This window comes from Pristiophorus japonicus, chromosome 9 (genome assembly GCF_044704955.1).
Source record: "Pristiophorus japonicus isolate sPriJap1 chromosome 9, sPriJap1.hap1, whole genome shotgun sequence".
NCBI classification, from domain to species: domain Eukaryota; kingdom Metazoa; phylum Chordata; class Chondrichthyes; family Pristiophoridae; genus Pristiophorus; species Pristiophorus japonicus.
The window spans coordinates 103,371,833-103,386,258 of NC_091985.1; the positions used below are offsets into that span (position 1 = coordinate 103,371,833).

Consider the following 14,426-nt stretch of genomic DNA (forward strand, 5'->3'; position numbering starts at 1 on the left):
GCACCGAGCTTTCTGAGAAATCGGGTGTGGGTATAAAGGAGGTGGGGTTGGAAGAACGTGATCCGTCTTCACTGAGTTCCCTCTCTCTCTTCCCCACCCCCCAGTCTCTTTCCCCCCTCCCGCCAGTGTCTCTCTCTCCTTCCCCCCCCACCAGTCTCTCTCTCCTCCACCCCCCCCTCTCCCCCGTCTCTCTCTCTCTCTCTCTCTCTCTCTCTCTTTCTTTCCCCCCCCCCAGTCTCTCTTTCTTCCCCCCCCCCCCCAGCCAGTCTCTCTCTTCCCCCCCCCCCCCGCCCCCCAAACCAGTCTCTCTCTCTCCCCCCACCCCTCTCCCCTTTCCCCAGTCTCCTGCTACCTCCAATTTTTTTCTCTCCCACAAAAGGTCTCTAAAATGTTCGTGTAGATTATCATAGCGATATTTTAAGCAAAAGTCTAAATCAGCAAAGCTACGTGGTCAGCAACAGCTCTGGACTCCTCACAATACAGGTCTCGCTTTCGGGTTCGAGAAGTCTGCGTATGCGTTGGGGGGGTGGGGGCGGATTCCAGGACGGTCGTGCGCATGCGTAGCACGTGGGGGGCGGAGTACAGGGCGCGCGTGTACAGAAGGACACACAAAAAACTTGCAAATAACCACTCTTATAACAATGGCTGTTCTGACAACCAATCTAATGTGCGTGTCTACATGATGTCCAGAGATGACTGAAGTTTTGAATATATTTATGGAACTAGGACAGCTCATGCTGGAAGTGCTGTTACAGTAACTTGGTTCTCATTTATGCTGCTGGCCTAAGCTTGTGATTTCTAAGTGTATAAAATAAAGCAAAATTGATTAGATCTCCTAACTCTTGTTAAAATTTGTACCTATTTTATTTGGCAAACTACTTTTAGTCTCTCTCTCTAAAAACCGGTAGTCATTTGTATTATGTGAAACAACATTTCAATTGCTGATTAAAGTTTGTCTTCGTGTATGGATTTAAAGACCATATCAGCAGTGAATTTGAGCCATTCTCTGAGGTTACAATAGATCTGTAAGCAGTCATATCCCCAATTAAACTGAACATAATACATGACTTAAATATCCAGGTGAATCCTTCACTGCCTCCTTTAGAACTAGGTGCTGTCCTCAAATAATATTCTGTGCCGGGGGTCTGTTTTGTTCTCTTGTCTTCTTTCATATTCCTATGTTTGCATAGTTTATCCAAAGATTACTGGAACGCCGTTTGGCTTCCTAAAAGACACAATTATCACAAATCAAACATTATCAAATACACTGCTTTATTTGCTTTACATCATGTTTGTCAAAACCTATAATGCGTACATGGACCTGTGAGGGGCAAATAAGAGTTCCCCTTTATCTCTAGTTTTGGTGAAATGGAACTTTTTTCCCCATTTTTTTTTTTTGCTACCCAGTATGGGTAGTTAACACTAAAACATCAGGTCACAGGCCAAGTGTAGAGTTAAACCACATCGCCCAGCTTGAGATGTGCCTACTTATTCTAAAGCTGTTGGGTTTTGGATTAGGGCTTTCGAGAGCAGTGCCTCATGTTTGTTTGTAGTCTGCCATTAATCTCTCATGTGACCTGTTGGAGAACCGAGTGTTCTTTATTGAGAGCTGATGTCAAAGCTGGTACAGAATTTACATCCTTCATAATGTTTGGTACTGATGGAAATAGGAATATTGTGTGAATATCAAATGGCATATTATCAAAACGACAGTAAGCCTCTCCCCTACCCTGAGTTTCATATAAAGAATGAACTCAGGTTTTAACTCTGGTGAATTAAATATAATGGTTGGGCTTCTCCCAATTTCCTGGGGGTAATTGTACTGCTGAGTTGGCCAGTATCAGGATACCAGGGGGAGGGTGCTGCAAGAGGTTTTAATAAGGTTACATTGGAAAATAAGAAAAAAAGTACACGAGTATAAATTGGAATGAAACATACAATAATTGTATGTAATACAATTAGCAATGCATAATTTGAATATATGGTCAGTAGAATCATCATCCCATATCTGGACATCGAAGAAGAAACTGAGAATGCAGCAGACTTGAATTAGAAGTACATAAAGGTATAGTGCGTTCAAGCGAAATACTTATTGTTCCTGGGTTAATGCAATGAGCAGCTTGAGAAGGTCATACGAAACCTCATGCACCTCCTGAATAAAGATTTGACCCATTGATGGTGTAATTGTAACTTAAAACTTTACTTGGTATATATTGTAAAACAGTAATTAATTTTGTTGCAAATTAGTAAGGAATTATCAAATTTGATGACAAGTGCCTTTTTGAAGATGATTTTGTTTTAACAAAAGTTAGTGTTTATTTTAATATTGGGCTTTTTCATGCCAATGTGATCCCACAAGTGGCAAGAGCTTGGGTGTACATAATCTTTCTTATTTAACAGTGCCCACTTTAAATATCCATGTGTGTGGTGTGTGTGTGTATAGAAAGGAGAAACAACACGTATGAATTAGTATTTCTCACTGGTAGTCTAAACTATGCAATTCTCTCCTGGTTAGTGTCCCCTACATTCATCATAACTCCAACCAAATATACCCACCACAATACGGCTGTTTGGGAGAATGTCTTCAATGTTCAAAGGCACATAAACATTCACAGGGTCTGGTGCAACCTGGTTCTGGCTTTGCTCTTTGAGATCTTGGCTTACAACTCTGTCGGACAAAAGTTACAAGTCTTAGAGCAAAGAATTCAATTAATTCTGTCAAAGAAAATGTTGACTAGTGGATAAAGTATGTTGAGGAGTACTATACTACCTGCTAGATTGAGAAATTAGATTAAAACGTATGATGGTAGATAAGGAAGGGCAAACATTTAAAGAAATATTTCATAATTTTCAATGAATATATATTCCATTGAGAAATAAAAACTCCACGTGAAAAGTGATCCATCCTTGGATAACTAAAGAGGTTAAGGATAGTATTGGATTAAAAGAGGGTTATAATGTTGCCAAGAACAGTAGTAAGCGTGAGGATTGGGAGAGATTTAGAAACCAGCAAAGGATGACCAAAACATTGATCGAGTGAGAAATTAGAATAGAAGAGTAAACTAGCAAGAAATATAAAAACAGATTGCAAGAGCTTCTACAACTATGTAAAAAGGAAGAGAGTAGCAAAAATAAATGTGGGTCCCATAGAGGTTGAGATAGGATAATTTATAAAGGGGAATAAGGAAATGACAGAGACAGTAAATAAATATTTTGTATCTGTCTTCACAGTAGAAGACCCAAAAAACATACCAGAAATAGTGGGGAGCCAAGGGTCTATTGAGAGTGAGGAGCTTAAGTCATTAATATTAGTGAAGAAAAAGTACTGGAGAAACTAATGGGACTGAAAGCAGATAAATTCCCTGGACCCAATGGCCTACATTCTAAGGTTCTAAAAGAGGTGGCTGCATAGATAGTGGATGCATTGGTTATGATCTTCCAAAATTCCCTAGATTATGGAACGGTCCCAGTGGATTGAAGGGTAGCAAGTAGAATCATAGAAGTTTGTAGCACGGAAGGGGGCCATTTCGGCCCATTGTGTCCATGCCGGCAAACAAGAGGCTATCCAGCCTAATCCCACTTTCCAGCTCTAGGTCTGTAACCCTGCAGGTTACGGCACTTCAGGTGCACATCCAAGTACTTTTTAACTGTGAGGGTTTCTGCCTCTATCACCCTTTCAGGCAGTGAGTTCCAGATCCCCACAACCCCCTGTGTGAAGAAATTTTCCCTCAAATCCCCTCTAAACCTTCTGCCAATTACTTTAAATTTATGTCCCCTGGTTGTTGACCCCTCTGCTAAGGGAAATAGGCCCTTTCTGTCCTCTATATTTAGGCCCCTCATAATTTTATACACCTCAATAAGGTCTCCTCTCAGCCTCCTCTGTTCCAATGAAAACAAATCCAGCCTATCTAATCTGTCCTCACAGCTTAGATTCTCCATTCCCGGCAACGTCCTCGTAAACCTCCTCTGTACCCTCTCCAGTGCAATCACGTCCTTTCTGTAATGCGGTGACCAGAACTGCACGCAGTACTCCAGCTGTGGCCTAACCAATGTTTTATACAGTTCAAGCATGACACCCCCTGGTCTTGTATTTTATGCCTTGGCTAATAAAGGCAAGCATTGTGTATTCCTTTTTAACCACCTTATGTACCTGGCCTGCTACTTTCAGGGATCTGTGGAGATGCACTCCAAGGCCCCTTTGTTCCTTTACACTTCTCAGCATCCTACCATTTAATGTGTATTCCCTTTCCTTGTTAGCCCTCCCCCAAATGCATTACCTCAGACTTCTCTGGATTAAATTCCTTTTGCCACTGTTCTGCCCACCTGACCAGTTGATTGATATCTTCCTGCAGTCCACTATTTGAGAAAAGAAAGAACTACAGGCCAGTTAGCCTGACATCAATTGTTGGGATCCATTATTAAGGAAAAGATAACTGGGCACTTGGAAATTTTAGCTGATTAGCTGAGGGGTACTGCAATAACCTCAGTGCCTTGGACGAGGAAGAGGACTATCTGCTAGGATTCCCACTCTTGATTGTTACTTTTAATTCCTAATGGAAAGTGCATTAATATGGACTACAGGTGAGGGAAGGGCCAGGCTTGGCTGTACTAGGGGACCTTTTACATCCACCTGAGACATGGTTATGGTTTAACATCTCATCTGAAAGATGGCATCTCTGACAGTGCTGCACTCCCTCAGTACTACATTGGAGAGTCAGGCTTGGCTGTGCCAGGCTGTGATGTCTTTTGTGGTTGAATAACCTGGTAACATGTCCAGATTCACATGAAGAGTGGCCACTTAAAACAAGGTTGTGTAGGACATCTGGCATACCCAAACAAGGGATATGCCTGCAGGAGAGTAGAGGGAGAAAATGGAAATTTAAGATACTACTTGCATAGATGCAACGTCTGTCACATTCACTTATACTACATCTTTCGGGGAAAAAAATAAGGGGATTGACTATTTGTACTGTACTTCTGCTGAGTACCCGCCCTGATGCCTTCCACCCAAAGCATAAGTGCCGGAAACCAGACGTGCAGCCCCGAACTGGAAGTGGGACCCTGCAATCAGTCCAACCATATTCCACAAGCCTTTGAGGGACCCGGTTTGGGAGGGGAGAAGAGAGCGATGGGGGAGGGGGTTTAGGAGGGAAGAGGGAGAGCAAGAGAGCCTGGGGGAGGGAGAGGGAGGGAGGGAGGGAGGGAGAGAGATGGGGTGGGGAGGAGGAGGGAGAGAGACTGGGGAGGGGGGGGCGGGGAGGAGAGGAGAGAGACTGGGGGGATGGGGACAGAGAGAACTGGGGTGGGGAGGGGAGAAAGAGCTTGGGGGGGGGAAGAGGAGAGAGGGGGGGGGGGAAGAGGAGAGAGGGGTGGGGGGGAAGAGGAGAGGGGTGGGGGGGAAGAGACAGGGTGCAAGAGAGCTTGGGGGGATGGGGAGGAGAGAGCTTGGGAAGGGGAGACAGCTTTTTGCAGGGGACACAGAGCTTTGGGGGGGAGGGACAGAGCTTTGTGGGGGGGGGAATAGAGAGTCTGGAGGGAAGAGACACGGTGGGGTGGGGTTGGAGAGATGGGAGGGAAGAGAGATGGGGGTAGATGAGTAGAGAGACATGGGGGTGGGGTGGGAAGAGAGATGGGAGGGGTGGGATGGGGGTAGAGAGATGGTGGGGGGGTGGGATGGGGGTAGAGAGACATGGTGGGGAGGGAAGACGGTGGCTTCTGGGAGATCTATCCTCTGGCTTCTGAAAGTCAAAGTGGATCGAGTTACAATTTGCGAAGTCAGTGAGAACTTGAGCTGCAAGGTTCCAGTTACACATCCTAGAGAAACTTCAGGGTGTGGCTTATCCTCCAAGGGGACCGATCAGAGACAAGGGTCGACTATTTTTACAAATAAATGCATCCAAAAATAATGGGCAATATTTAGTTGAGCTGCTTGTCTGTATAGACCAGTAGCTCGACTAAGTGTCAGCTTTGGCTCAGTGGTAGCACTCTTGTCTCAGAGTCAGAAGGTAATGGGTTCAAGCCCACTCCAGAGACTTGAGCACATAATCCAGCTAATACTTCTGTGTAGTACTAAGGGAGTGCTGCACTGTCTGAGATCCCATCTTTCAGATGAAATGTTAAACCATGGTCCTGTTTCAGGTGGATGTAAAACATCTCCTGGCATCATTCGAAGAAGAGAGTTGTTGTCCTGGCCAATATTTATCCCTCAACTAATACTACTAAAAACAGATTATTTGGTTATTTATCTCATTGTGTGTGGGACCTTGCCATGTCCAGATTGTTTGCCATGTTTTCCTACGTTACAACAGTGACTATACTTCAAAAGAAGAATTTCATTCGCTGTGGAGTGCTTTGGGACGTTTTGGGATCATGAAAGGCACTGTATAAATGCAACTTTGTTCTTAAACCACCCAAAAACATTTGAATATGGAGCTTGGATTTATAATATTGGATCCGGGTATAGGATACTTACAAATGGAAATATATTTGACAAAAACATCTGGTCAGTCATGAGTTGTTTAATGGAAACAGAAAGTTTGTTCACTTACTCTACATTTATTCCTCCAGAAGTTTCATCCTGTTTTTCAGACTCTTCAAGACTCCTTTGGTTTGGCTCCTCACAAAGGTGAGCATCACTGAGAGTTAGGAAAGAGCCATAACTTGTTTTTTGGCTTTGGGTTATCTTTCCAGTTGCATCAGTTTCTTGATGAAGCATCTAGAACAAAGACAGGTTTTCTGATTGGTATTGGGTGTTCAGAATATTCTGTGACATCTGTTTTAATGAGCAACACATTTTTAAAATGCAACATTTATTTTGCTTTGTTTAGTATTGGTATCATAATTCCAAGCAATGTGTCACTGGAGGGGCCATTATTGCATGTCTGAACCACAGAATGGTGGGACATATGCCAGTATTTTCTTGTGGATGCATACACTTGTTTTGAATGTGGTGTGGAGCAGAGTCAAGCAGTTGCAACAGTTTGAGATGCTGTCATGACTCTGGGAAATCCAAATTTGGCCCACACGTACAGAGACCCCAATCCCTGTGTATCTATCTTAGTTTCTCATCCCACATCAGATTGATCTTTGTCTTCATTTTAGGCCAATTGGCAACCAGATAGCGCCAGTGGTAAGATTCGGTATTTCTCTCTCTCGTTCTTCACCGAGGAATGCTATTGTAAGGAAGCTATCCCAGCAGAAGTGAAAGTGCACAATCAAAATTAATAGTTCTTCAGTTGAGATATCTTCCCCTGTAATACCATTCCTTGTTTTTTTTCTCATGCGAGCAGTCCTGAATCAGCATCAACAACTGCAATAGTAAGGTATGAAGACACAGAGTCATAATAGATTTGCTCAGGCCTTCAGTGAACTGGAAAGACTGAGGGCCATAGATGAGCTTGTGGGTGAATGGTTATAACATGAGTGTAGATCATTTGGTGAATATCATACGAAGAGCTTTGCTAGTTATTATGTACAGTGATTCTATTAAATAGAAACATGAGTAGGCACCTCTAGCCTGTTTTGCCGTTCCAGGGGATCATGGTTGGCCTTTATCTCAACTCCATCCACCTGCCTTAGCTCCATAACCCCTTAATACCCTTAGCTAGCAAAAATCTATTAATCTCCGATTTAAAATTATTAATTGAGCTAGCATCTACTGCTTTTTGTGGGAGAGTATCCACACTTCTACTACCCTTCTTGAGAAGAAATGTTTCTTAACTTCTCTCCTGAAAGACCTGGCTCTGATTTCAAAGTCATGTCTCATTGTCCTAGACTTCCCCCACCAGCGGAAAAAGTTTCTCTGTATCTAAGTTTCCCTGTATCGACCTGATCAATTCCTTTCAAAATCTCAATCCAATCGCCCCTTAAGCTTCTATATTCCAGGGAGTGATTGGAATATATCTGCCAATTTTGCCCTCTTTTTTTAATCTATCAATGTCTCTTTAATTTTACGTTTCTGTCTACATTACTTACTATGCCACCAATCTTTGTGTCATCGGCAAACTTGGATATCTGGCTTTCTTCTGTTATCCAAGTCATTAAAAAATATACTGAATAGTTGAGGCCCCAGCAAAGATCCTTCTGGGACACAACGAGTCACAGTCTCTTTTGTGGAACTTTATCGAATGCCTTCTGGAAATCCATATAAACTATATCCATAAACATTCACTTGTTTATTACTTTAGTTACTTTCTCAAAAAATTCAATTAGGTTTATTTGACATGATCCATCCTTTATAAATCCATGTTGGCTCTCTCTAATCAGCTCACATTTCTCTAAACCTTCAGTCACTCTATTCTTAATTATAGATTTCAATAACTTCTCCACAGCAGATGTTGGACTAACAGGTCTATAATTTCCTGGTTTCTCTCTCACCTTAAATAATGGAGTTACATTTGCAATTTTCCAATCTACAGGGACAATTTGTAAACTGGTATCTCTAGTGAAATCGTTAACATACTCGCAGAATGGCCAAAATAGCAGAATGGATAGCTAGCTGGCTACAAAACCGAGAGTAGGGGTTAAAGGTAGTTACTCAGACTGGCAGAAAATGAGAAGTGATATTCCATAGGGATCGGTGTTGGGATCATTGTTGTTCACAATTTACACACACTTTCGACTCGAATCGGAAGTACAAGTTCAGAATTTGCGGATGACACCAAGTTGGGGGGGGGGGGGGGTGGTTATAGTTAATACAGAGGAAGACTGACAAAATGCAAGACGTTAATGAACTTGCAAAATGGGTGTGTAAATGGCAAATGAATTTCAATATAGCTAAATGTGAGGTGACTCACTTTAGAAGGAGGAATAAGGAGGCTATGTATTCCTTGCAAAATAAGAGTTTAAATGGGATAGAGGAGCAAAGGGATCTAGAGGTACACATTCACAAATCATTAAAAGTAGCAATGCAAGTTAACAAGGCCATAAAAAATGTAAATGAAGCACTGGGGCTATTTTCTAGAAGAATAGAGTTGAAAAGCAGGGAAGTTATGTTAAACTTGTATTGAACCTTGGTTGGACCATACTTGGAGTACTGTGCACAGTTTTGGTTTCCATACAAAATAAATATAGAGGCACTGGAGATGTGCAAAGCAGATTTACAAGGATGATACCACAACTGCAAGTTTATAACTATCAGGAAAGATTGAACAGGTTGGGGATCTTTTCTCCAGAAAAGAGAAGGGTGACTTAATAGAAGGTCTTCAGTATTATGAAGGGGTTTGATAGGGTAGACATAGAGAAGAGGTCTTCACTTGTGGGGGAGTCCATAAATAGGAGGCATAAATACACGATAGCTACTAATAAATTCAATAGGTAGTTCAGGAGAAACGTCTTTACCCAGAGAGTGGTGAGAATATGGAACTTGCTACCACATGGAGTAGTTGAGGTAAATAGCATAGATGCCTTTAAGGGGAAGCTAGATAAGTACACGAGGAAGAAAGGAATCGACAACAACAACTCTTAAACGCCTCAAGGCGCTTCCCAGGAGTGCTTATAAAACAAAATTTGAGACAGCCACATAAGGAGATATTAGGGCAGATGACCAAAAGCTTGGTCAAAGAGATCGGTTTTAAGGAGCGTCTCAAAGAATCGAAGAATATGCAGATAGGCTTAGATGAAGTAGGGTGGGAGGAGGGTTGTGTGGAGCATGGGCTAGTTGGGCCAAATTACCCATTTCTGTGCTGTAAGTGTTATGTATTGTTTTTATGATTTTCCTTCTGTTCATGGTTTTGGTACAAAGATCAAATCGAAAAAATTTGCAATGCATTTACATCATTACACATATTGAGCAGAGTAATTCTCACCCCACACAGAGTTAGAGAAATCCCTATGTGTCTATACATTTTTAAAAGCTTTATAGTCATTGTCAAACCATCTTTGACACTATATACTGAAAATAAAGTGTGTTGGAAGCTGTAAAGGAAATCTGATGCTGCAATAATGAGATAATTACTAATAGTCTGCATTAAAGTTTGTACATCTGTGTCATTTGTGTTACATTGGTCATGTAATTAACATAGATGGAACTGTTAGTCACGGATAAGACTATTGTTCACAGATCGATTTCAATTACCATGGCACAGGTACAAATCATTTAATGTAAAACAAATGGTATGTCTGGGTCTTATGGATGTGGATCTTGATCAGGCAAACCGTGCAATGTAAGGGATTTGATTACTTACCAAATCTTGGACACTGGGCTCTTCAAACTCCATGAAGTGGCCACTTCTCTCGAGCAGTCTGCTCAATGTAGCACCAAACAGAGAAAAACAAATGTGAAATAAAAGTGAGATGGTCATCGCTTACCCAACAGACAGTACTTGTTAATATAAATCATCATTTAAATAAAGCTTTCTCATGTTTACAGTTAGTACCCTATGTGGACAACAATATCTACTTTATGCACTGACCTTATAGAGCCAGCATTATGCAGTGATACTTGTGGCCAATAGAAAACATTAAAGAGGGAATATCACTATTAGTAAACATTTAAAATTCAAACAATCTTCATCATACTCCTGTAGGCTTCAGTTAGTCTTTTTAAGTGTAGCATATCTTAGTTTAATACGTTTTGATCTAAGTTGAAACAGATTTATATCAGACCTGTGATTAACAAAAATATATATACTGCCATACATTTTGCACTGACGAGAAAAAAAACCTAAAAGCGCATTCCAGTGTAGATGCAAAAGACATAGATGCATATGTTTACTTTGCAACAACAGGTTGCATTTAGAGAGTGCCTTTAATGTCGTAAATGGAGAGGTCGCGAGTGATTTTCAGAGCTGAAATCTTGGACTGAGATGATTCAGCAAGTTTCAGTGTGTTATAGAAGATGTGGCTTTGTGCACACAGTCCTCAATTCAGTAAGTAAGTTCCTGACGTTTGCAACAACATGGGAAAGTGTGGAGCTGAGGCCAAACACTTCCTCGAGAGGAAGTAGGGAGGATTAAACGATATGCAGGTCACTTCGGTCAGCTCTTGTAGGTAGTTTCAAAGCAGCATTGATGAAGGACCTCATCAATTCTATGTTCTTGGCCATTGTGCAGAAAACACAGAACTGCGACCACTGCAGGAGAAACCGGTTAAATCCCATTTATGATTTGAGAAAAGAATTTAAACAGTACAAGCGTATTTTCCTGTGGAGAATAGATCCATAGTATTGGAGACAGTTGGAACTAAAGACGAAATAAAGGAGATGCTTAGATTGAAACTAATGGAAATCTGTATGATTGTAATATAAGATAGCCCTGTTCTTGGCTCCCAATAACTTGCCTATAATTAGAACTACTTCAATGCTTTTTTTTATAGCACATACTTCCCCCACCCTCCCCCTTTTGTTCCCCTCTTCTGAAAGTGCTGATTCCTTCATTGGGCTGTGGTCCAGTTGTGGGGGAAGGGCCATCATATGGTATCTTATTCATGTGTCCAAAATTCATCTCTTAAACTTCATAGTGCATGCCAGCAGGCTAGCCAACAGTGGAAAACATCAATGCTGAGCCCAATTCTATCCTCATCTAGTGTTTAAACTTGCACATTTCCAGGAGCAGGAATGTGAATCATGGCCATTTTTCTCTTTCTTAAAACCAGTGGTCTGTATCCTAATCTCTGCCCAAATTAAAATCAACTAATTCAGCACAGGCTGTGAAACTAATCTGGGCCCTGAGACAAAGGTGTATCTTTGAGCCAATGGGACAGCAGATATTTCAGCAGTTAACACAGTAGTGAAATGGTGCTGCAGTTTCTTTTCAAAGATTGTTAAAATCTCAAAGAAAATCTGGATTCTGTACACAAGTCCACCTCTTCTAATGTCTAGATAAGTGAGCAAGTGGAGCTGCTGCCACAAAATTAAAGATCCCTAAGAATGAAGTGAATAAATTTACATCAAATGGTGTGATGGTGAGCTTGATTTACTTGGACAAAGCCTACATTTACATTTCAGTCAGTAGAACAAACTTTCTTCTTTATTGTCATTTCCATGTCCATCTTAGCTGATAAAAGGGAATGGGAAGATGACCTTGGCTCTAATTGTTACAACAAAGGGCACATTTCTCTTTTAAAGCAAAACAACTACCTCAGCCTGATTCAAATGCTAATAAAGAGCGAACTGAATTGGTGGCTGGCTTTCTCTCGCAGACAGCCAAATTCTATTTTACTGGGGCCCATTCATCCATGTGACAAAGAATTTATAGTCCAACTTCCAGATCAAGAACTGCAGTTGGTGGTTCTGGAGTATGAACCATATCAACATCCACTTAGTCTTTCACAATCCAATGCACATATGCAGATGATCCGATGCTTGTGCACTGACACTGTTATATGGAATTCTCAATAAAAGTAAATACTCAAAAATTATTTAAAATCAGAGGACCCAATGAAATAAGATTAAGTAATTTCCTGAATTTTATTTTCTATTCAATAAATAACTTTCTGAGCGGTTCTGCTTTAGGGATAAAACTCAAAGAAAGACCAGTAGACTTACCGTTGGGTTACTGCCATGTTAGCAAAGGATCGACTATACATCTGGTAGAGCTTGTTAAGATGCACCTCTCTGTGATGGGAGCTCTCCTGCACCTTATTAAGGGTTTTAATCTAATAAATTGGTTGAATCAAAGGAAATGAGAAAATAAAGGAACATGCACTTTGTGTAAATGTTAAGTATAATTTGTAAAATAAAAGAAAAACACAATTGCACTATTTATACAAATAACCCAGAAAAGAGAGTGGTTTCACTCCCCATATGGTTTAAAAGTATTAATTGCATCATGGGGTGGGACATCATAGCCAAGCCAAGCCTGTCTTTACATGATGCCCACATGTATGCTCTTTCAGGGTGGATCACTGGATAGAGATCAGGAATGGGAACTCTGGCTGATATTACCCCTCTCTAGCCCAGGGGCATTCAGGCTATTTATAGTGGCTCTACTGATATTACAGCACCTATCTCCATAAATCCTGGGACTGTGATCAGGACCTGTAGTATTGTATATCGTAGTGACTGTGTTAAAACCTAAATGAAGTCTTGTAGATAGAATTTCCACAGTGGGTCGCTGATCTCCCACTGTAACTTCAGCATAAACCACTGTTTCTCTGAGGTTGCCAACATTATGGCGGGAGATCAGGGAACTGTTGCGGAAATTCGACTCCATTGTTATTGTGAAAATTATGACCCAGAAAATTATGTCTCGTTTGCCGGGAAGGAGTTCCGAGTAGAGCGCTTGCTTTGGGAGTCTCGTGCGAACGATGTGGCCAGCCCAGCGGAGCTGATCAAGTGTGCTCAGTGCTTCGATGCTGGTCTGGTCGAGGACACTAATGTTGGTGCGTCTGTCCTCCCAGGGTATTTGTAGAATCTTGTGGAGGCATTACAGTCGACGTATTTACTGAGGCGTACGAAAGCATAGGCCTTACGCTAAACATCTGTAAGCCTGTCCTCCATCAACCTGTCCTCGCCGCACAGCACTGCCCCCCAGTCATCAAGATCCACAGCACAGCTGAGGACAACGTGGACCATTTTCCGTACCTCGGGAGCCTCTTAGCAACAACAGCAGACATTGACAACGGGATTCAACACCGCCTCCAGTGCGCCAGTGCAGTCTTCAGCTGCCTGAGGAAAAGAGTGTTTAAAGACCAGGCCCTCAAAACTGCCACCAAGCTCATGGTCTACAGAGCTGTAGTAATACATGCCCTCCTGTATGGCTCAGAGACATGGACCATGTACAGTAGATACCTCAAGTCGTTGGAGAAATACCACCAACGATGTCTCCGCAAGATCCTACAAAGTATTAAAGAGCTACAGCTTAATAACCAGTTGGTATGATGTTTCAAGTTTTTATTACATATTTATGCATCAAAAGCTCAAAGTGGGCCCAGGCAACTCAGTGGAAGATGTGGGGGAACCAGCAACATAATAAACACCATTGTCCACTGGAAACTGGACACCCGGGAGTGTGAAGGAAACAAGCCTGATCTGCAGATTAATCGTCACATTCATTATTTGTTCCCACAAATTAAATTGCTGAAACTGAGCAAGCCAGAAACATGCAGGTGACTTTAATATAATATATACAGAGCACTGAAACTCCTGGAACATCCTGTATGAAACACTGTTTTCCTTTTTTCTAGCGAACAGTCAGTCTAACATCAGTGGTGGGAAAACTACTAGAGATCATTGTCAATGGCAGCAGCATAGGTTAATAAGGGACAGCCAGCACAGATTTGTTATAGGTAAATCCTGTCTGACTACCCTGATTGAGTTCTTTGATGAGGTAGATGTATATATGAACTTTCATGAGGCATTTGATAAAATATCACACAACAGACTTATTCTGAAAATAGAAGCACATGGTATTAAAGGGATGGTGGTAACTGGAGTACATAGTTGGTTAAGGGATAGGAGGTAGGGAGTAGTGGTAAACAAATGTTTT

At 41.6% G+C, this 14,426-nt stretch overlaps 1 protein-coding gene across 1 annotated transcript in view; it reads right to left on the minus strand.

Moving 5' to 3' along the window:
- Window positions 1-340: 340 nt before the first annotated feature.
- LOC139273904 (uncharacterized) overlaps window positions 341-14,426 on the minus strand; it is a 154,044-nt gene continuing 139,958 nt past the window's right edge. The window contains exons 8-12 of the mRNA XM_070890978.1: window positions 12,485-12,594; window positions 10,185-10,242; window positions 6,549-6,715; window positions 2,557-2,668; window positions 341-1,225 (exon numbers count right to left, since the gene is read on the minus strand). Of these exons, the coding sequence (XP_070747079.1) occupies window positions 1,169-1,225; window positions 2,557-2,668; window positions 6,549-6,715; window positions 10,185-10,242; window positions 12,485-12,594 (504 nt within the window). The 3' untranslated portion in view covers window positions 341-1,168. The remainder of the gene's footprint in view (window positions 1,226-2,556; window positions 2,669-6,548; window positions 6,716-10,184; window positions 10,243-12,484; window positions 12,595-14,426) is intronic.